A 23,469-nucleotide genomic window follows, 5' to 3' on the forward strand; every position below is an offset into this window, starting at 1 on the left:
TGTTGCAGGGATATGGTCAGATGGCATTCGGCTTTCGCAGATGCTCTCCCCCATGCACTTAATGTCTCTATGTTCAAAGTTATGTACTGAGCAAGGTTTGGACATCTAATGGAAGAAGATACTAATAGAAAATATAAATTGGTGGACTAACAGAAAGCTGATATTTGTAGACTGGATCAATCTAGGGAAAAAGATAAGGTAGGATGCACATGGTGCATGCAAACACACTAGCTCTTCAAGCAGTATACAAAATGTATATCACAAAGAACTGTTACATCTTGTCTGTTAATGTCAAATTGCTTACTGTTTAGCCTTCATTCAAAACTTAAACTGAATAAGGAAATACACAACGTACGTACAGTTCACTTAAATAAAGAGAGAGAGAAATTTTTTTTTACTAAAAGAATAAATTTTATTTCAGCACTGTAAGTCATTTTCCAACCATACAAACATGACTGCCAACTTCAACTCGTTCTCTCTCAGCCTTTTGGCTTTCTTCTCAATGCATCGTGAATTCAGACCACAACAGCAAGACAAATAAAAAAGGTTTCTTTCCCAAACAACCTGGTGCTTTCTTCTGACTAAAAATGAGAAACTGTTAATAACGATCATAACCATAACAGCAATAATAATAATAATAATAATAATGAAGTTTCACCCTTCACTACACAAGTTCTTTTGGAGACCTTGATGCATGCATCAACGCATTTATCCTGGTGAACGGATCAGATGAGAGAACGTGTTGCCTACAAATGAGACTGGGTCGTCCCTTGAAAATGCTGACAACATTGCACGGGCAACATGCTCTAAACTCAAAAGGATAAAACAAGAGTACTCATCCAGCAAGAGTAGGGGGGAATGGCAGGGAGCCATTGTACACAAACACATTGCTGTTATCGCTAACGGGCTCAAAACCTTACAACACCGGTCAAAAATACACAGGCGATCCTGTGACGTGAAGGGCTTCAAAGCTAGGAGAGAAGGGGAACAGTTTAAAAAGCTAAAATCAAATCTAATCTCCAGACACAAGTCTATAGGAATGCAGAGGCAAGGACTCTTCACGCTAACTCGTGACTGAACCTGTTAACAGTTATGTGCTTACATTTAACCCTAGCCATGACTACTGATGAAGCTACATACATTTCCCAAACTGTAACTGCAGAGGGTGCTAGGATTTAACCGCATCAAGACTTGCATCTGAGGCTATGCTTCATAAAAGGGAAAAAACTGTTAGCAAAGAAACCGGACAACACACACACCTCAGCCACATTTCACCAAAAAGATGTAAATACATTGTTTCCTTCATTTAATATTTGTCAATGGACCCATAATATATATGTTATGATCTCAATTACTGAGTAGTAGAACTCTGATTTCCACAAACGAAAGAAACAACTGTAATTTGGGTTCACAAATAGTAAGATAGTATGCACTTTGGTTTTTAGTATCAGAGAGAACTCTGTTTTGTGCAAGGATGCAATGGTTAATGTTGACTTGATCAGCTTTTGAACGATCCTCACTGATTAATTGAAGCATCTCGAAAATTGTTCGACAAATTTGTGGTTTAGTCTCATGACTACAATTTTATCCTAATGGTGAAGTGGTCTGAAACAATAGTAATAAGGTATAGATACCTATAATCATTACAGTTTCAAATATCTACCTGTACTAAGTGTATTTAATACTAACTGTAGCAATGGTCAAAGGAGTAATAATGATGTTTTTTTTTTTTTTTAAATAGCAAGAAAAAACACAATTTTCACAATTTCAAACCAAAGATGGCTAGGTTAGGTTCTTTTTTTTGTTGTTTTGTTTAGTTTTTTTTTCTGACGCTGAAAATATCCGTTTCCAACTTCTGGCTACGATTACATACAGACTGATTATAAGCGTAATTATTATTGTCGTTATATTATCTTTACTGTTAGTACGATGGGGTAAGGAGACAACACTGCAGCAGGAGCAAGAAAGTCCACAACCGAGACATAAGTGATCAGACAAAAAGTATAGACATGATGGAATGAGAGAAAGAAGAGGTGATGGGTGGGTTTTTTTTTTTGTTTGGTTGGTTTTTTTTTATATGAAAAGATAGGGAAGAAATCGTAATATTGTAAAACTACAGAAAGCAAGCATGTGAATTGTGAGAGTGTGTATTAGTAACACTATATTCAACACCGAGACAGGGATTTCTTAAATCAGCAACAAATAGTGCAGTACGGTAACTATCGCCGTATGAATAAATCCGCACGTGTTCTATATTACCACCGATTGAATAGGACTGATTAGGATAAAAGGGGGGGGAGGGGGGGGGAGGCATATGTTAAAGGTTTGGTTGTACCTCAAAAATCAGAACACAGATCCCTTAATATACTTAATACTGTAAATGATCATACATCTGCATCTATGTTGGGTATAGTGAACTCTCAACAAATGTCTGATTAAAATGGCAAATAAGAAAGGAGGTTAGAACAGTGAAAAAAGAATACATAAAAACCAGATAAGAAGCTCTACAAAGAGTAACTTGGGAACCACACATCTGAAATCACTAATTAAGCATTACAAGTAATCAACTATATCAAATACAAAAAGAAATCCTAAATAACGTTACATTTTCTCTTGTACTAACTGTTGTCTCTCTAAAAGAAAACATCTATATATGCACGTGTTTGTTTGTTTGTGTGTGTGTGCATGTGTGTACATGATTATGTCCATTTCTTGGTGTGTCTGAATTATGGGTGTGTTAATATCTTTGAGACTATGATTAAGCTAAATGCAACTCCGATAATTGGAATTCTATGATGATAATCGGTACCTGCTTAATGAGCTTACTGAAATTTTGTATTTACCTTAAATGGAAACTGAAAATGAACAACGATCTACGGTAAGTCGGAAGCAATTGTTTGTTTATAGGTACAAACAAGCGTATTTGTGTCTATGTGTAGGTGTGTTTTTGGCGTGCTTAATTCATGATGGAAGATCCATCCATTATGAGCACTGCTGAAATTTCATCATCAAATACAACAACCAAAGTCTGAACTTCAGAATAATCGGTTGTGCGTGTATAGAACAGTATCGTATGGGTTTAAGTACACTACTTGCAACGCTATGGTCTTGATTAATACCGATTTATTATAGTTCATGTATGTCCAAACCGGTCACGTCATGTCTTTAACTCTATGAACTTGGACATAGCCAATGATGAACGCTTGTGTAAGGTTACTGCTGACTACGTGTGTATATCCATGCGGTATACATATATAAACTTACTAACGGAGGGGATTCCACAAAACTTTTAGAATATACAAACATAAATATGTCTGTCTGTCGTTCTGTGATATTTAGAGCTTTTGATATACAATTTGTGGCACATTATAAACTATCATCTCTCCATCCTGTAACAAAATAAGGTGCATCTTATTAACATGCCTGCACAGACACTAATGAAATTCAGTATTAAAGATTTCTAATTAAAATTATTAGTCAAAAGAGCCTCTCTCTAATGTATTTGCTCTTTCATACAAATTGAAGCTCATTCCCAACATCCCCATAATTTCTAGTACAAAAAAAGTTCACAAAGGAGCACTTCCTTTGCTTGAAGGTGTCAAATTGTGTTTCGAAGCTGGGGGGGTTTTTATGTTAGATGGATTACTTTAAACCCATTTTCCCCCTCAATAAAATGCTCTCTGGAAAGTGCACAAGGTCCATGGGCAACCATAGAAACAACACATATGGGTTTAATGTCACAAAAACAGAACACCATATATTAATGTAATGTAATGTAGAGGGTGTGGTTTTTCACCCAAATGTGTCACAAATTTAAGAGTCCCACATATTTACCCCAGTTTCATGGTCGACGTAGACTAATGACTGTAGTTGTATTGTTCTATAATTTTACATAAATAAGTGCTTTATGTTGTGTTACAATCAGTTTCAGAGGGCATCTCCATTACATTTTGGTGCTGGGGCTTGCATATCAATATCTATTTCTCGGAGAATAAGGTGCTTAAAAAAAATAATAAAAAACTTAGAACCCTATTAGCAGCTCTGTCAATGGTATCACAAGTGCTGTGTCTATTCACCGAGTAGATGATGTGAGGAGCAAAAAAAAAAAACGCATTCAGTGTCACTGAACTAAAATGCTACCAAGAGTGGAGATAGCAAAGCAAAACCTTCCTTGACTGGTACACCAGCAGTCTCACTTCTTTGTTCTTTACATCACACCTCTCAGCATTGTGATGAGCAGAATCTGGATCACTGAAATTAGTCATCTAACACAGCATTGTGACCCAACCCATTTTTTCTGCAACAAAATCAGGATTCTTTTGGACCCTTATTGTATGCCGCAAAACCACGTAACTATAATGTTATAAAAACACAACATATGACAACATCATTCCCCAAAGGGATGATTCAAACAAGCAGTGCTAATGACTAATAATGAATACAAATCGATGCTATTCTCATTGTCAAGCAGCTTTAAATTCACCAGTAGCCAGAGCACTATTTGTAAGGACAATCCCTTTGGCACTAACCTACGACGGCACTGGAGTGTCTCATTTTATGCAGCGCTCGAACAGGGACGATTTATGAACTCTAAACAGGGTCCTAAATGCAATATTCGCCTTGCCAGCAATACAACTAGCAACAGGGCTTTTGCTTAAGTACTATGAATTCATTTAGAAGAATATCATCGTTTAAAAAAAGAAACGTGCATGTTTTGACGACTAATGCGATCCAATTACCAAAACTACAAGAACGCTTGCTGAGAATCACTAAATATGTGTTAAAAAGAAAAGAAAAAAAAAGAGGAGGGGCCCTGTATCTACACATATGCATTTTAGATGCATATAATAAAGGTCAATATGTCAACACAATTTGTGTAACATGCTACTTAAGAAATATTAAATACAAAGCTCATGCCAACAACTACATGTTGTGTATATAAATGAGGGTGGAAAGCCATGACGCATTAAACGTGGTTCAATCGTCAGATGCATTGTGTGTGACTGACAGCCAGGGTGATCATTGGTTAAGTGACAATGTCTTCTCTGGAATTAATTCAAAAATGCTTTGGGACTACTAAGGTAAGTATGATGCTCTTAAAATGCACTGGCTGTAAGTGTGGATTTAATTAGAATATACTTTGGGTAAAAGAGGGCCTACTGTCGCCATTGTTAAGCAACAGTACAACTATAACCAACACATCTAAAGTATTCTAAAATTAAAAAGAAAATAATAATAAATGTTAGAAAGGTGAAAAGACTGAGAGCTTGTCACAATGCTACAACCCTGATGGGGCAGTGGAAAGGCTGAGGTCCAGAATCAAAAAGATTCAGTGCAATGTGCAATCAAAAGGTTGTGATTTTAAACTTTTAGCTCAGTTCCAAATCAGAACCTACTGTTAAGGTGACACAGACCGCACCCCTTCTCACACTGTCCATCTCTAGTTTCCAGCATCTGTAACATCATAAATTATTCTTATGACAACAACACGAAGTGGCTACTGTGCCTAATTATGTTTTGCAAGGAAAAAGGCAGTCGAACTTGGAACATTCCCACTCAACTCAATCATTCTTGTTAAACTATGGGATGTAATTACTCCTCTTTTTGTAGTGCACCATCTGACGAGCAGTCGTCAAGGCAACATGGGGCCTCTACCTCCACCCCATCTCCTGATTGGTTGTCTTTGCTGGCTAAGGCACACTGGATTGGCTGGGCCAGTGGTGGCAGGTCAACGGGTTGGCCAGTGGCGCTTCCCGAAGAGCTGCCGTTCAGCTGCTGCGATACAACACCGGTTCTCTCAGTGGGCCGCCCCACTGTTTTGGGCTCTTCTGCCTGCTTTGGGGGGCTGGATGAGGGAGGTGAGGAGGAGAGATTCTACAGAAAAGAAAGTAAATTGGGGGGGGGGGGGGGGGTTAAATGATGAACATGAGCTCAAAGTGTACACTTGATCCAAATCAGGTGAACGATGCAGAAATTTCAGCAGTTTTTAAATCAGCTTCCCATTTTAGGGACCAGAAGTAATCAGATAAACGAAGAAACAAATTAAACTGTCATTTTGAGTAGTTTGTTGCAAATCCACTTTAGTTAAGGACTCAAGAATTCATGAAAGGTTTCCCATGCTTAGTGGTTTCCATCTCTTTTGAAAAACCACCCCTTCTCACTGTTAACTTGATACTTCTTATCTGTAGCCATGACTTCCTGATTCTATATATTACTTCATTTGTAGGTGTAGTCAGAGGGAAAAAAAACAGCTCTTGCATTTCTGCATGTTTGTAAAAAAAAAAAAATGTCATATGAACCAAGGTTGCTTTTTGGTAAGAATACATACAAAGCGACAGATTATAAAACATATATTGGCATTACCTGTGTTCGATTTGTGGTAATTTTCTTCCCTCCCCTTCCTTTTGGTATAACTTCTTTGCCCCTTCTATAACAGAGACAAAACAACGTTTCTGGACGTCACTTCTCTGCATTTTGCCACATTCAGTAAAGTGAAGTAAAGTGTTCCCTTTCCTGAGGTGACTTACCCTTTTCCTCCTCCCACTGATACCACCTGTACATTAAACCCTCCTCTTCCACGCATCGGTTTGTTTCCAGCCCACTGGCCAACAACCATGCCAGCGATTTCTAGCTTACCACCTTGAGGAGGTATAGACTGGATACCTGTGTTGACAGTGAACGTTTTACAATGCAAAACATGAGCTTGTAAACAAAATAGCATGCAGTTAAATCTGTAATTAATGACATGACAGTTAAAAAAAGTCATACTGGTTTAAAACAAATAGCCATCAAATTACAGAGGCAGAAAACTCATTCTATAAACCTTAATGCTGCATACTCCTTCATTTAGTGGCTACATCTATACTGGAAAACAAAAACAAACAAAAAAAGCAGCAAGGAGCTAACAACGTAGAAAGCTCAGCATTGCAAATGCTTTTTTGAATCCACTTCAAACTGGAGATGATAAATAAATAAAAAATCTTCTGAAATCATCTGACTATAGGAAACATGGTGTATTGATTTCTAAGTGAATAAACTGTTCAGTTAAACAAGAACAGGGACTCTATAAGCATATGCCAACAAAGTTGGTCTAAAATGGGTTTGGGCCAACATTCTGAAGCCATCTTAAAAAAAAAACACACAATCCAGCATTTTCTAACCTGATCTCCAACTACTGCATCTGTAGTTTATTTGCAATCACCATAGACAAGAATTTCTCTGTGCCGTAGAACAGAATTCATGCTTTGGGAGATTATTTTTCTTTGGAAGTCGAGAATTTGCAGTTAAGCTTTAAGAACATTAAATAATAGCTTAATGTACACAAGAAAGCCTCACTAAGAATGGAAGCTACTTACGAAAAGCCAAGTACCCACAAGTGTTTGTAGTCGTATATTTTGAACAGTTTTTGGCAAAATTCAACAACTGCACTAACGCTCACTTATACGTTTCGAGAAACAGGTTTTCTGTTATTTTCTTAGTTCAGGGAAACATGTAAAAATTACTGCTTTTGCATTCACATACACATTACAAATGCTGTGGATAGACATTAGGGTCAAAGATGCACGGGTATCTCTTTAAGCTCTGGTTGGACAGAGTCTTTAATCGGAAAAGCAGAACGTGTGACTGTGATCGGACCTGGGAAAGCTCTTGGTCGGTGCTGGTGGTGCGGAGGAGGCATAGAGCCCAAGGGTCGCGGCGGATACAGTGGGTGCATAGGGTAGAATGGTGGCACCATGGCAGGGGGCAGGAAGGCCGGAGGTGGCATAGGTGGGGGTGGTGGCGGAGGCCTAGAGAGGTTGATACCCTCCAGAATAGCCTGCCTCATCTTCTCGACTCGGGACACCAGCTCCTCCTGTCAGAAAGAAGGATGTGGGAGAGAGCTTTGTGTCTTCATCATTTAGAAGTTTAGAAAATGGCAAAAAAATTCTGTGAGATTAAGAGGTAGAAAGTGGAAGGCAGGGTAAAAATGACAGGATCTGTACCTGGCCTTCACACATGTCCAGCAGAGCAGCCCTGTCTCTAGTAGCCTTTGCAAGTTTGCTCTGAAACAGCTTGCCATCGAAGAAGCCCCACGGGCAGCAGTGATCCCATGGGAGCGGCTGGCCGCACACATCATTCACAAAAAGGGCAGTGTCCACACCGCTCATAAAGAGAGAGGCCAGCTGCACACCACGGTTATCCACTTTCTCCACCTAACCATTGCAAAAGACAGACACAGACATGCGAGCCACTTTACTGCCATACTTATCCCAATCACAATGTTCATTACATGCACATCACATGCAGCGTAACTGAGTTTGGATCTCCAAACACCTACCTTGAGTTCCTGCAGTTGATCAGGCTCATAGAGCTGGTTGGACACCGCTTGAGCCAAAAAGGCATCAAGCTCATGACGTTGGAGAATGCGGCCACCTGGCCACTGCATCATATACCTGCATGCAAGGACACAGATTTCCCATCATTCCTAATAACTATAGTAGTACACTATAAAAGTCCTATGTAAAAATATTCTACTGAAAAGAATCAATGCTCCTGAAAGCAAGCTCAAATAGCTCATGATGTAAATTTGTGTATCCATTTTCACTACCTGAGCACACAGCACATGAGCAGCAGGTGAGATGGCACGTAGGACGGGTTAAGCAGGGCAGGGCAGTCTGATCTCATGCAGGCCAAGAAGGCTCGCGTGCGTCGACTGCGATCCTCAGAGGCACGGCCAAGCCACAGACGCCTCAAATTAGGACAGGTCCACTCGCGAAAACACATGGCTGGAACCAGCTCAGGGGTCAAGGCTGACTTGGCCTTACTGGCACACCACTCCTTAACTATCACTGGTGGCACTGGGGAGTCACAGAGAGAGAGCAACTGAGACATAAGCAACCTATGTGACATAAGTTGTCCCATGCAGCACAAGGAGGCAAGGGAAATATCTTTGCACATCATATTGTTCAAATGAAAAGAATACGCCAGTGGCAGTTTATGTGTGACCAATTTCCATTAAACTACAGATGCATCTCAAAAAATTTGAATACCATTGAAAAGTTAATTTTTTCCCCGTAATTTAATTCAAAAAGTGGAACTTTCATATATTCTAGAGTCATTACACAAAGTGAAATATGTCAATCCTTTTTTTTTTTTTTTTTTTTTAAATCTTGATGATTACAGCTTATGGCTCATGGAAATCAAAAATCCAATATCTCAAAATATTAAAATAAAGAATTTATTATACAGTAATGTCGACCTTCTGAAAAGTATGTTAATTTATGCACTCAATACTTGGTCGGGGTTCCTTTTGCACGAAATACTGGATGGAGCATTTTATGGATAAAAATATGATCAAGGTTGAAAAGGTGAGATTTCACCTGAAACAAATGACGGTGTATATGTGTATATATATAACCTTATAAACTGCACCACAGTGAACTTTTGCAAAGTAATTTCATTGTAAAAGTAAATGCTGGTTATCAATTATTGACTTGATTCTTTGACTTATTTTTGAAAGCTACTTCCCCAAATTCCTTAACATATACGTAAAGCTTTTGCATTATACTAATATGTTATATATATATATATATAAAAATATAAAAGACACAAATTATAAACTTCACCCACTACACTCTCGATCCCACACTCACCCTCTAGTGGAGTGCGCTTGCGCATGGCCATCCTTTCCAGTCTCCGTTGGGTCTCAGCCAGGCTAAACAGCACACCATAGGCATACTGCCGCGCTGAACGGAACAGCAAAGAGGCAGGAGGCAGGTCCGGGTTACACTCGTCCTCTATACACACTGGCATCTTCATCTCCCCCTGAGATACACGGTGAGTAATTAGATAAAAGATTTGAACAAAAGGTGCTACTATACAAATAAAAGTCAGCCATTCAAAATAAATAAAATTATTTTTTTATTGCCAGTTGTGTCTCACTGTTGCTGTTAAACCATGATACGCAGTGTAACCATGCTGGACTCTCTCTTCATAAAGTTCTTCCAAAGACTGGGCTTTGCCTACTGACAGGTATATCATATCAATTCTTTTGATTGAGTTACATACTACATGACAGCCATTACTTACTCATTCTCTTAAGAATGACTCACATTTAACAAATCTAACATTAAAATGAATTAAACAACCCCCAACACCCACTGTAGTGACTAACACAAAACAAACCATTTCTCAATAACGTTCTATTTGAAGTGAAATAAACAATCCTACATCACAGTTAGAGACCAGCATGTGGTAAAGTTTAAAAAATATTTTTAGTTTAATAACTTTAGTTGGAAAGGAACATTAGTAGAATACACCAAAGCACCTAGTAGAGTTTAACCAAAGTTCAGATTTCAAGCAGGAGGTCACCCTCATTGGGATCCTCCTAGCACAATAAATGTAAAATAAATAAATATTTACTAGCATACTGACTCAGATGGATAATAGGATCCAGTCATCTTTAGTTTCCCAGACCATTCGTTTTTATAAGATATGTTTAATAAGTCATGTTAGTTGAGAAAGAAACCAGAACCTTAAAAAAATATTACCTCAAAACCTCAAAAATTATTTTGAGGAACTTGCTAACATTTTGGCTTTGTCCAGATGTTGTTTCCACGACTGGAAAATTAGACTAACCATTTCCAAGTTTTTCAGGACAATCGGGGCAACTGTATAAGTATCAGACTTCTAAAACTCCCAATATGCGAACTTATTGATTACATAAAAATAATACCATTTATAATACGTTAAAAATCCATAGGTTCAAACAGACCTCACAAGTTGTCCTTACTAATTGACTACTCGACTTTTGCACAACTAATCAGTTTTGATCTCTCTGATCACATCCTAACCCTTCTGTTACAGTGACCACGACCACAGGGTTTTGCAGCCAACCACTCTTTAATATATAGCCACCAGGCCTCATTTATCGTTAACTAAAAGTTGTGTAAACGTAAGCCAAACCAAACACAATTTTCCGCTTGGTTTAAAATGTTTCTGAAATACATGTGTAGCTGATTTGCATCCGCAAATCTCCAAAAAAAGACAGCTGGGAGCACGAAATGAACACGCAGAAAGGCAGACGTGGAGGTTATTTTGACTTGTTTCTATGCCAGTAAAAATATTTAGTAACAAAATAAGTTGTAACAGCACATGAAAAATCCATAATCTCAAGACAAATTACAGAATATGTGATGTAGGTGTCAATTAAGTGAGGAGACAAGAAAACGGTGTGACATGGAAACGGAAAAAACAGATCTACACCGTACCAAGGTGATGACGCACGTCACACAGGGAAACTGCCATGTTAAAATAGTTTGACGTGTCTCGGGCGATATGCTGAAAGCATTAAAAGAAAATGCGGTGGAAAACGGAACCAATTTATAAGCCAACTTCCATCGTCTGAAGAAAAGCATGTCAGTCTTTAAACATGCTTTCTCTCATAAGTGAGTGCTAAAGCTTGTGTCAGCTGAGGCACTCGTTTAGAGCTATGCACAAACCGACTGGCCCGTCCTCCGTTTATACATTGACATTTCTTTTGTTATAATTAAATGATTGTTTTAATTTATGGGATTGTGTTGGCTCGCTTTCTTTATTTTTTCACATTCATTCGTTACTGCCGATAATATAGAATGACTGGGGTTTGAAAATTATTTTCTTGATGGTACTCTTAATCCCTGACCTAGTGAACCAGCATGAGGATGCGCGTTTGATAGGGACTACAAACCACTTCAATAAGTCTCTCTGGTAAATGCTGTAAACGTGATAAAAATAAGTAATTTAAAGTCGACAGTACAATCCATATTGAAAAAAATGCAGCGATCCATGCAAATGATACAATTTGAAGTCTATCAAGTTGAGGTTAGTAAGTTGGTAACATTAGTTGGTTTCCTTGTGTGTAAATCTGCACACACTCAGGAGAATTAGCGGGATTTTCATGTATATTTTCATGGAATTTCTTGTGGAAACGCTCGTACGAATGAATGAGGACCATTGTCTTTTTGTGAATGATCATCTATTCTTTTGAAAAATTGTAAGTCATTTGTACTGAGAAGCACTCAAGCTGTCAGTAATGAAGCCCTGGTGCTGCAAAACATCCCCACATTATCAGCCTTCTATACACTTCACTACATTTCAATGCACAATTTTTTTAAAATGTATTTATAAAGGTTTCAAAGTCAGACATCTTTATCGATTTTTGTTTTCACATAAGAATTTTGTGCTGGTGAGTGACTATACATCAGCCTCTGAAACTACTGGAATGGCAAGACCAACATCCTGGTATGTATATATAAATGTGTTAAATAACATGGAACATTTTGTATCAGACCACCCAATTTGTAGGTAGGCAAAAATATTGGAACACATGACTGACCGGCGTTTCTTGTTACCCTGGTGTATCTTGTTAGATTGATTGTTTAAATATTAAATACTTCTAAATATCTATTCTTGGTTTTAGCTTTCAGTTTCACCAGTGAAGTCTGCATTTGCTGTTAAAAAGGATAAGCCAACATGAAGATAAGAGAGCTGTTCAGGGGAGAAAAGCAAGCCATTTTGAAGCTGAGACAAGAGGGAAAATTAATCAGAGGCATTGTACAAACATTGGGCATAGCCTATACAACAATTTGGAAAGTCTTGAAAAAGAAAGAAATCACTGGTGTACTGAGCTACACACCAAATGGGTCAGCCAAGGAAAACAAGTGCTTATGACAAACATTGTGAGAGTTGTGAAGAAAAACAAACACAAATCAGTCAGTTACATCAACAACCTCCACAGGGCAGGGGTGAAGGTATCACAATTCACAGTTGAAGAAGACTTCCAGATCAGAAATATAGAGGTCATACCAGAAGATGCAAATCACTCATCAGCAGTAAGAATCGGACAGCCAGATTGGAATTTGCAAATAAGTATTGAGATGAGCCACAAATGTTCTGGGACAAAGTTTCATAGTCTGACGAGACCAAGATTAACCTCTACCAAAATGATGAAAAGGCCAAAGTGTAGCAGAAGAAAGCATCTGCTAATGATCCAAAACATACAAGCTCATGTGTGAAACATGGTCAAGGTAGTGTCATGGCATGGGCTTGCATGGCTGCTTCTGGAACATGTAACTCATGATGATAGCAGCAGTAGAACAAATTCAGAAGTCTGCATTTTTCTTCGAATTTACAGAGGAAGGCATCCAAATTAATCAGGAGAAACTTTATCATTCAGCAAGACAATGATCCAAAACACACAGCCAACTCAACAAACGACTTTATCAGGGGGGAAAGTGGAAGGTTTTAGACTGGCCAAGTCAATCACCAGACCTTAACCCAGTTGAGCAGCATTTCACCTTCTGAAAAGAAGACTGAAGAGAGAAACCCACCAAAACAATCAACTGAAAGAGGCTGTGGTAAAAACCTGCAAAAACCTCACAAAAGAGGAAACCAACAATTTGGTGATGTCAGTGAATCGCAGGCTTGAGGCAGTTATTGCAAGAAAGGGATATGCAAACAAATATGAAGTGTTGCTTACTTTTATTTACCTCAAGACTTTTCTGTTCCTATACTTTTGCTCACCTAAAAATTGGGTGGTCTGATGCAAATGTAATATGTTTTATGTTGTTTAAGACATCTAGTATTAATGTTGATAAAAACATAGGAAAGGTTCAACTTACCAGTAAAACTAACAAAAAGCACTAACCATGTGAAGTGTAGTAAGGTTCAATATGACAATTTATAAATGTAAGAAATGAATATGATGTTTATATTCACTTTGAGAGTTGCAGTATAGTTTATATTTTAAATATTGGTGCAGTTTACATTTACCAGATCACTTTGTTCACAAAACTGATAACTATTCATTTGCACTAGATAGTTTTTCTGTTTCATGTTTCGTTAGTTATAAATAAGTTATAAATAAATTAACTACTGTGAAACTATTAAATTAAAAACATGTATCTATTAAAAAAGCGATGTTTCTTGACAAGTAGAACAACTGCCACTCCCTTCAGTTACCTTCCTATATAAACATCCCTTTAAAAAAATATATATGAATCACTCGTAAACCATGAGCCAAAAGCGGATTTTTGCCCCACCCAGAGAAAGGAACAGTGAAGGAAATGACAGTTTGACTGAACATTTACATTTTTGAATTCACATTAACCACAGAGAAGAGGAAAACTGCAGTACCTTGGTGAGGATGTGGTATATCTGTGGGTACATGAGACCCCTTCTGTGTCTGTGCTCCGCCACTCGTAGCACCTCAGCGCTGACCTGTGGAAGGGGTGGAGTCGTAATGTCCATGTGACTCCGTGTTGCCATGGACAGCAATGATGGAATAGATGGGCCGCTCCCATTGCCCTGGGGACCATCCCCAGAGGCGCCACCCCCACGGCCACTGGGCTCTTCCCATCTAGAGGACTTGTCAGCCAAATGACTAAAAAGCAAGGAAGGTCATGGCCAAAAACACACAAAGTATTATATGCCTCAGCCCATGCATATCATGGTAGCATATTTATCATGAAATGTAAACAGGTGTCATATAAAAAGTTAATCTTTTACAGGTATGTAAATGATACAACATTAAAACCTGATTATGAAGACTTTTGGCCCTGCAACTATTTTTTATATACAGTGGAGGAAATAAGTATTGGACATGTCAATATTTTTTTCATTAAATACATTTCCAATGAGGTTATTCACATGAAATTTTCACCCGACATCAGTATTAATTCAAGAAATCCGGAAATATAAAGAATTCACAACGTTAAAGTCCAAAAATGAAGTTATGTGTAATAAAGAGGAATGACACAGGAAAAGAGTATTGAACACACTAACTGAAATTTATTTAATACTTAGTGGAGAAGCCTTTGTTTGTAACGACAACTTCAAGACGCTTCCTGTATGTAGAAATTAATCGGCCGCAGTATTCAGGTGTGATTTTGGCCCATTCTTTTAAACATATTGTCTTTAAATCTTGCTCAATTGGATTCAAGTCAGGTGATTGACCAGGCCATTCTAAAGCCTTGAGTTTTTTTCTCTGACACCTACTGAGAGTTTCCTTTGCTATATGCTTTGGATCGTTGTCCTGCTGGAAGGTCCACCCACGTCTCATCTTCATCATCCTGGTGGATGGCAGCAGATTCTTCTCAAGAATCTCCCGGTAAAGGGCTCCATTCATCATTCCTTCAATTATATGAAGTCTGCCAGTCCCACACCATGATGTGCCCACCTCCAAACTTCATTGTTGGTATAGTGTTTTAAGGGTGATGTGCAGTGCCATTTCTTCTCCAAACATGGTGTGTAGTATGACAGTCAAAAAGTTCAATTATGCTCTCGTCTGACCAGACTACACTCTCCCAGTATTTCATAGGCTTGTCCAAATGAGTTGTAGCAAACTTTAAACGAGCTTCGACATGCCTTTTCTTTAGTAATGGAGTCTTACAGGGTGAGCATGAGCAGTGGAGTGCATTGCCTATTGTTTTCCCTGTGACGATGGTACCTGCTGCCTCTAAGTGTTTCTGGAGCTCTTTCCGAGCGGTCCTTGGCTCTTGGGCTACTCTTCTGACTATTCTTCTGAATCCCTGGTCAGAAATCTTGCGAGAAGCTCCTGTGCGTGGCCGGTTGATGACAGAGTGATGTTGCTTCCACTTGCGGATAATTGTGGCAATGGTGCTTACTGGAAGATTCAGAAGTTTTGAAATACGTCTGTATCCGATTCAATCAATTTGTTTTGCAAAAATAAGGTTGTGAAGGTTTTGGGAGAGCTCTTTGCTTTTACCCATCATGAGATGTTTCTTGTATAACACCTTGGTAACGAAAAGCCTTTTTATAGACCATCAATTTACTAACCCAGCTGATATTAATTTGCACAGATAGGGGCATAATTACTTACGGATTTCAGCTGGTTCCTTGCCTTAAATGGAGAACTGCTTTTCTTAGCGTGTTCAACACTTTTTTCCTGTGTCATTCCATTTTATTACACACAACTTTATTCTTTATATTTCCGGATCGCTTGAGTTAATACTGATGTCCGGTGAAAATTTCATGTGAACAACCTCTTTGGAAATATATTTACTGAAAAAAATGTTGACGCACCCAATACTTATTTCCCCCACTGTAATTGTGGGATCTTTAGGAGCCTCTTGGTAACAAAATCAGCAAAAACTGCCGAACAAACTTGAACCATTACTGCTGTGTTAAAACACTTCTGAATTTTCCTAATATTGTGTATGGCATTGGTAAAATTTCTAGATCTTGTTTTACCTGGGACAATAGTCATGTTATGATAACCCAATGAGTTAAGCTCCTGATATTTAAAAGACACACAGAAATTTGAGCACTGAGTTTGGCACTGCCATGACTATGTTACAGCGCAGCTTGACAGCATTAAAATATTAAACAGAAATGTCTGCTTTGAGAGCTACTGCTACTCATATTAGTAAAACAAGAGCATTGTTTTGCAGCAGTTTGACACTATCTGTTTTAATTATGCTAGCTTGCAAGATATTTATATAGTGGCCATGTAAATAACAGATGGGAAATGTTTTGTGAAGGGTTCAGAAATAAACTCACTTAGTGCTGGTGTCATTTTGCTCCTCCCCATCTGAAGATGACGACGGTGATGGGGAAGGGCCTGAAGGAGCAGCTGTGTGGTGATTGGGCAGTCGGTTGCCAACTTGAGTGGAATCGTAAGGAGCGGACCAATCACCAAAGCCCATTTTCCCAACAATAGAATCATTGCATTCCTGCAGTGGTGGAGGCGGGTTCTGGAACAGAAGAGCAGAGGCTGGGCCGGGGCCGTACGGACCACCGGGATAAGGCACCTTAACACCTGATACCTGGGGTGGACCAACCTGTCAAAAAAAAAAGTAAGTAGAAATGAAAACAGGAACGCAAAGTATATACCCAAGACAGAAAATCTTAAAGAGATGTTACAAATGTTTTACCAAACTCTACCTGGGATTTCCCAGACTGTACTGCCCCCATGTGGCCTGGAGGACCACCAAACTGACACGGCCCAAAACCTGGCACTGTGAACAAAACCAGGAAGAGAATTATGAAAATGAAATACAGTAAGAAATTACGCACTCAGATTAAGATAAGAGGTCAGAGAGTAACATTACTCAACATCTTTTCAACTCTCACAGCTTTTGCAGAACATATACTACACATCCAGTGTTAGAAAAGCATAAAATTCCAAAAAACATGTCCATGTGGACAACACTTACAGAGGTAAGGAGAAGGTCCCATGGCAAGAGGTCTGGGTTTACTGGCCGCTGAAAAGTATTCTACTGCCTTCTTAAATCTTTCGATTTTATCTTCGGTCCGAGACTGCGCAAGAAATAAGTATGTTTGTCAAATTTACTTTTATTCTATAATGTTATCTGTTTCTTCATATTACTTTTTCCATTTCTTTTTTGTAACTCAGCACCAAGGTGAGCAAGAGCTTGTCTTTACGTGTTTATGACATTTAAATAAATTATTTTCACAGTAACTGCACACTAGGAGAATCAAGAAACATAAGAATTATGCTGTACCTGAGACTGTTTGAACACATCTCTGGCCACAGCATCCAGGTTCCCAAGGTCCTGAATAGATGCAACGTACTCTGATACAGCCTTAATCACAACCTCACATGGAGGGAGAACTAACTGGTGAGCCCTTACCTAAAATAAGAACAATAAAAACAATAAGAACAGAAAAAAAGGAGCTAATTTTCCTATATTTACAAAGTCTCCGATGGACAGCTGTAAAGAAAACAGTCTTAATGGGGGGGGGGGGGGGTTACGACAGATGACAGCACCTTGAGGGAGGCAAGAGGGTGTTCTGGACCCAAAAGACTCCAATGAAAGGCAGCCAGGTCTTCATCTGGCAGAATGTGGTTCCCTGAGGAAATAAGTAGTCACCCTCAGATTTTACAAGATCATTCAGAACAAACTCAAATGTACCAGAAGTTAACATCTGTCTAAACTGTGGTTTGTGGCTAACTATGGTGAGAGGTAATTACCAAGCAGGGCAGCAAAGATGGGCAGGTGCTGGGTTTTGAGGCCCAGCTGGCGAGCAGCCTCAGACAGCAGGTACTGGTGAGTGGTCAAATTCTTGCCGTTCCAGGAGAGCTTGAGCGCATGAGAGCTGAAATAGGCCGGGACATTGCATAGAGCAAACTCGGAGTCTTGTGCAATCAGGCCCTGAAATCCAAAGTCTCTGTACAGAGATAGCACCTCCTGGTGGTGGTCCTCTAGGGTCTGAACCACCTGCAGTGGGAAACAGACTTTAGCCCAAGAATTTCCCTGCTTTCTTCATCCTATATTATACTCCTTTCCGATTTAACAATATGTATTGAAGAAGTGCTGGATTGGAGGCAAGTGTGTGAATTCAAGAGAAAAAAAAAGCGTTCGCCAAGTGTTACTGTTTCTATTAAGCCGTAAGTAACATACGGTTTTATACCATAGTGCGATTGAATGCTCGAATCTGACTGGTCAGATGATGTGAATTATTTTCGTACTAAAGCACAGCTGGGACAGTAGTTCCCGTCATAACATGAACAGTAGGTTTATTAACGCACTCCTAATACGTTATTGCTTCTATATTAACAGCACATACACAGCTATTTACATATCAGACACTCCACATAATTTAAGACTCATATTAAACGGATTTTAAACGTGTTGCTTAACAAATAGAACACACAATCATTGATGTGACATTTATAGGAGACATTTAATTAACGTTTATGGAGAGAATCTCAGTTGTAAGTGCTTTGTAACAGTTACTGTGCTTTGCAAGGTTTAACAGCATAGAAAAGTCTTCAGAAGAGTTTACACTTTACTGTTTCTCAGTAAAATGCCAAGCTGAGTTTTGGGGTATTTTGAGAGCGAGAGAGAAAATAATTACTTAATTGATAACAGGAACTTTGTACAGAAAATGTACAGGAATTTGTCTCTTAGGTAACCTAACTAAACCGTTAAAACGTGAGTTTTGTACATTAATAAATGAAACACTGCAACCAATAGCAAATTGGCATAATTGTTGTGTGTTATCTCTTACTTATCAGGATGAAGAGCTGTCTTCAGCTGTTTCAACATCTCAGCTGGCAAATATTTTAAGATGTTTAATGCACGTTTATACTTCAATAGAGCCTATATATCAGTGCTACCTTAACAAAGTAGATTTCTGAACACCCCATCCCCCTGCTTTTTGTTAGCTGATCCCTCAATAGAAACTGATTCATCATTTTTATTTACTCTTGAGATCTCACTTTATCAATAATTAAAGCACTCAACCATTTTTTTTTTAAAGCAAGACATCGTTGGTCATAAATTAAATTTGACATGGAGCTAAATTCTCACAGAACAAATGCTGTTTGAGCCAGGACCCGCAATATTAGACTAAATACCCTGCAATATTAGACTAAAAATAGAGACTATAATAAAATTACATATAAATAAAATTATAATAAATTAGCATTTCTTGCACTTGGCCCAGGTTATAACATTCTAGTACCCCCTGTGTAGTTTTACAATAAACTTGGGGCAGAGATGGTAGTCATGTTTAAAACATTTCCTGACAGATATAATAAGTGAACACTTGAATTCCCTGGAATGAAATGATTTTAAATAGTGGTTATACTTTCCTGTTAATGGCTCTGATGTAGGAAATCATAGTTGTGATCTAGAGAAAATGACAGCAAGGATTTGGCTGGTGTTCAGGCTGCTTGCAATGTTGTACTCTGCTTGCAATACATGAAAAAGACGTTATTCAAGTCTGGCTAGTGTGGGCCTGGTTAATTGTGAGTTGATTGAATGTTGTACAGCTGGTTGAGATACATGATGTCTTGTGCTACACTGTACAGTATCATGCTCCGTTTTGTCAGCGTTTCCGCCTACAGCATGCTGCTGATTGTGAAAAGAAAGTCCAGGTATATAATCTGCTTGTCCTGAGAGCCTGGACTAGTGATTTGTCCACCCCTGAAAATAATACATTAGTATGACACTTGAGACACAGCTGCTGTTTCCTGATTCAGGAAAACGCCTGCTGGTTCCAGTGTACTCTCCTTTGACACTGTTGACTATTCCTCTGAAAATGATCGGCTAGCTGTTAGAGAACCAGCTAACAAAGTTTATACTCTTTTCCAAAGAAGCTTCTAAAATAACACCAGCAAATAAGAATTAATGAAACCATGAAATATTTTTCAACCAAAATGCTAACAAGAACCATATTAAAAAAGAATCTATGGTTAGTTACACCATGGTAAAGTATCAACACCATAATGAAGTTGACATTACTCTTAAATTTTCATAAATCAATAGTCTAGTTTCAGATGGTTAAAACATTCAAATATGCATTCAACAAATGGTGTCTCTTTACTAGAGGGATACAAGCACTATTTGTTCCCACCAGTAACAATCTGAACCATGGTTCATGGTTTGGATGAGGTCTGAGACTCCTGAGTTTTAACAAACTCAAGCTCAGTTGTTTGGTGCTCAGCAAGTTTTGAGCAGTGTGTTAATATCTGTCAAGGTGAATAAGCCATAATGATATCTGGTATCATGTTGCCCTCTAGGCTTCACCTTCCAAAGTTTAAAGGCAAACTCACAGGCTGTTACCTGAAAGCAAGCGATTATGCTGATGATAATTAATAGTTCCTAAAACGTATCTGAAAACGTGAGCAGATCTTTATGATAAATGTTTTGGACGAGACAGACTAAAGCCACTTTTCCACTGCATGGTACAGCTCGACTCGGCTCGCTTTACTTTTCTACTGCAAATTAGTGCCACCTCAACGTGAGTGCCATCTTCCACTCACCTTCACACAGGAATAACATTGCATTATCGAAGCCTGTAGAAATACATGTTCAGGCTGTATTCCAAACGCCTTTCCTGTTCACTGAACACGGATAATATTAAGGATGTAAAATAACTGCATTCTAGATCCTACGTAGTGCTTGATACGACTAAGTTAGATTCAGCTGCAACAGGAGTGACTTCGATAAACGCCTGTTTGGAAATCGGTAACAAGCGAGTTGTTCTAAGACAGAATCCTTTGTTGTAATTTTTTCTGTAATGAGAAATTAATTTTCAATTAATAGAACATTACCATACACAAAGTATGTATTAAATGACACATTTATTCAGGACTCGTTAAGGAGAATTCCCTACTCCCTCAGTGCACGGCTCACATTTAGTATCGGCTCGGCTCGCTTGGAACCTCGACCGAGGTGGTATTAATAAAAGTACCAAGTACTATGGAAATCCCCAAAAAGCAAGGAGAGCCGAGTCATACCGTGTAGCGGAAAAGCGCCATTACGTTCCTCGTAAGCAACGCTAGCATCACACATCCAATGCAAAACTAAGTCATACACTTGTCTAGGCTGACCGACTACATCTGTTTGATGGATGGATAGTTTGTTGCCATTACCAACAACAAGTTAAACATTTTCCCATAGCAGTGCATCCCTAAGAGTTCATCTTATACCACAGCGAGTTAGCAATGAATATAATGTTTAATTCATTAACAAATGACCCATCATACTTTTACCCATTTTATAGTCAGTGAGACAAATTAATTCCTGTCATCACTTATGTTATAGAAACTATAAAGTCATCCCCTTACCAGCCTCTCTTTGTTGTTTACTTTTGAAGTAAACAACAAAAATCACAATGCTTGTGACGTTACTGAGAAACCAGACAGCACAAGTCCTCTGTCCTGAAGACTTTCCTTAACTTATTGATCTTTACAAAGTCCTTGATATGTATGTATGTATGCATGCATGTATGTATGTATACATGTATTTTAACACCATACTTCACCATGCCAAGGATTAAACAGTTTTATTTGTTAAAGAACGCTTCACTTTATTATTTGGCTTAGATTATGTGGAGCACTCAGTAAAAAAGTCCCTGTGTAAGTTATTACAGAAACAATAACGCATTATAGAGAACACAACGAAACATAAACCAGGTATTTGGCTTGCAGCAGGAACTTTTGTCAGAGCTGCTGGTAAAGAAAATGAATCAACGCCTTTTGACCAATCAGATTCGAGAACTGAACAACGCTGTTGGATAAGGCGCTTTAGCTCGTGGAGGGGAAACTTTGTAACTCAGTTGTCTGCATGTCTCGGAGCCGGTTATGAGGCGCACTCACTCACCCGCACGCGGAAGCGGAACATGGCGAGGCGGACGCAGTGGCTGAGGCAGGCGGGCGGCAGGAACCAGGCGCGCGGGGGCGGTGTGCCTTTGCTGCCCACGTGGTTGACGATGAGCTGCGCCGTCTGTCTGTGGGCCTGTGCTCGGCGCGCCCACTCGGGCCAACGCTCTTTGCCCAGCGTGCCATTGAAGGCCACGACGAGCTCCAGGCCGCCCTGGTACAAGCAGGCCTGCGACAGCGCCGCCAAGTAGCCGAGCATAGCGTTCCACTCGCCGCCGCACACCCAGTCGGTCTGGTAACCGCCGTAGAGGCGCTGCAGGCCCGAGTCTGCGTCCACGAGGATGCGCGCGGGCGGCGGAGGAGGCGCGGACAGCGCGTTTGGGTGATGAGGATGATGGTGGGGGTGGGGATGGTGGTGGTGATGTGGAGGATTTCGGCTCGCGGTTCGGCCCAGTTTGAGGAGATCTACCGGAACCGAAGCGCCCGGGCATCGCTTCTCCAAATACTCCTGAAAGCCCTGCACTCCCATTTTTTCGTACTTCGGTCCTGTTTACGTCTCAAGAGTGTGTGTGTGCGCGCAGTAGTTGTGGCAGATGAGCACGCCCTTTCCAGAGTTATAAAACGGTGTATTAATCGATTTTTCTTCTCGGAGTAAAGACGCGTGCAACTAGTAAACCGGGTTTAAAATTGAATCGTGTCTACTGAGCGTGTAAATCAGTGAAATTCTAGTCGTGGGCGAGGCTATAGTTTATATCTGAACGTGTAATGTATATCCATTCTTCACTCGCCGAGAAAACCTGTCCGAATTACAGATTCTCTGTTTACTTATAATGTCGCCCGGTGGGAAACCATGACCAAGTTTACAACGTTACAAGGGGAGATAACGGCGGCACTAGTGATGTCGACAGCGGCGAAAGGGTCCAAAATATAATCCTACATGCTAGCAAACTAGCTTAACAGGAGGTAACTTACGACTCGGGAAAAATACCAGTCAATTTGTTTGGACAGTTTCTCAATTAGTATCCGATTGCAATGGTGTAAAGTTTAAACAGAATGCGTTTCAAATCGACAAGGAGCTAGCCAACTGATTTAACCTAAACCTGCAGCTTTGCAGCGCATACACCAGCTAGCTAGCTAACTTAGCTCGTTAGCCCGGTGTGACTGACGACTCAACTAGCCTAAAGAAATCGGAGACATGTGCGTTTCGGAATGAAATGGTTGGTTAAACATAAAATAAAGTAAAATAACTAAAATAAAACAAAACGCCACCGTAAGCTCCCTCGCTCTCTATCTCACTCACAACTTCATATTGAGGAGAGGAACGTACTTTCAAGCGACGTCGGCCATCTTGCGAC

The 23,469-nt window shown here is 39.4% G+C and overlaps 1 protein-coding gene across 1 annotated transcript in view; it reads right to left on the reverse strand.

Annotated features, from left to right (window-relative positions):
* Positions 1-387: 387 nt before the first annotated feature.
* fam120c (family with sequence similarity 120C) overlaps positions 388-23,469 on the reverse strand; it is a 23,576-nt gene continuing 494 nt past the window's right edge. Inside the window, exons 1-16 of the mRNA XM_053643001.1 lie at positions 22,116-23,469; positions 17,975-18,221; positions 17,771-17,853; positions 17,505-17,633; positions 17,196-17,298; positions 16,924-16,997; positions 16,540-16,820; positions 14,155-14,401; positions 9,633-9,804; positions 8,588-8,837; positions 8,318-8,432; positions 7,983-8,192; positions 7,636-7,852; positions 6,528-6,663; positions 6,364-6,427; positions 388-5,874 (exon numbers count right to left, since the gene is read on the reverse strand). The exon at positions 22,116-23,469 is cut by the window's right edge and continues 494 nt beyond it. Coding sequence (XP_053498976.1) covers positions 5,593-5,874; positions 6,364-6,427; positions 6,528-6,663; positions 7,636-7,852; positions 7,983-8,192; positions 8,318-8,432; positions 8,588-8,837; positions 9,633-9,804; positions 14,155-14,401; positions 16,540-16,820; positions 16,924-16,997; positions 17,196-17,298; positions 17,505-17,633; positions 17,771-17,853; positions 17,975-18,221; positions 22,116-22,643 — 3,138 coding nt within the window. The 5' untranslated portion in view covers positions 22,644-23,469 and the 3' untranslated portion in view covers positions 388-5,592. The remainder of the gene's footprint in view (positions 5,875-6,363; positions 6,428-6,527; positions 6,664-7,635; positions 7,853-7,982; positions 8,193-8,317; positions 8,433-8,587; positions 8,838-9,632; positions 9,805-14,154; positions 14,402-16,539; positions 16,821-16,923; positions 16,998-17,195; positions 17,299-17,504; positions 17,634-17,770; positions 17,854-17,974; positions 18,222-22,115) is intronic.

Source organism: Ictalurus furcatus, chromosome 15 (assembly GCF_023375685.1).
Source record: "Ictalurus furcatus strain D&B chromosome 15, Billie_1.0, whole genome shotgun sequence".
Classification (NCBI taxonomy): Eukaryota; Metazoa; Chordata; class Actinopteri; order Siluriformes; family Ictaluridae; genus Ictalurus; species Ictalurus furcatus.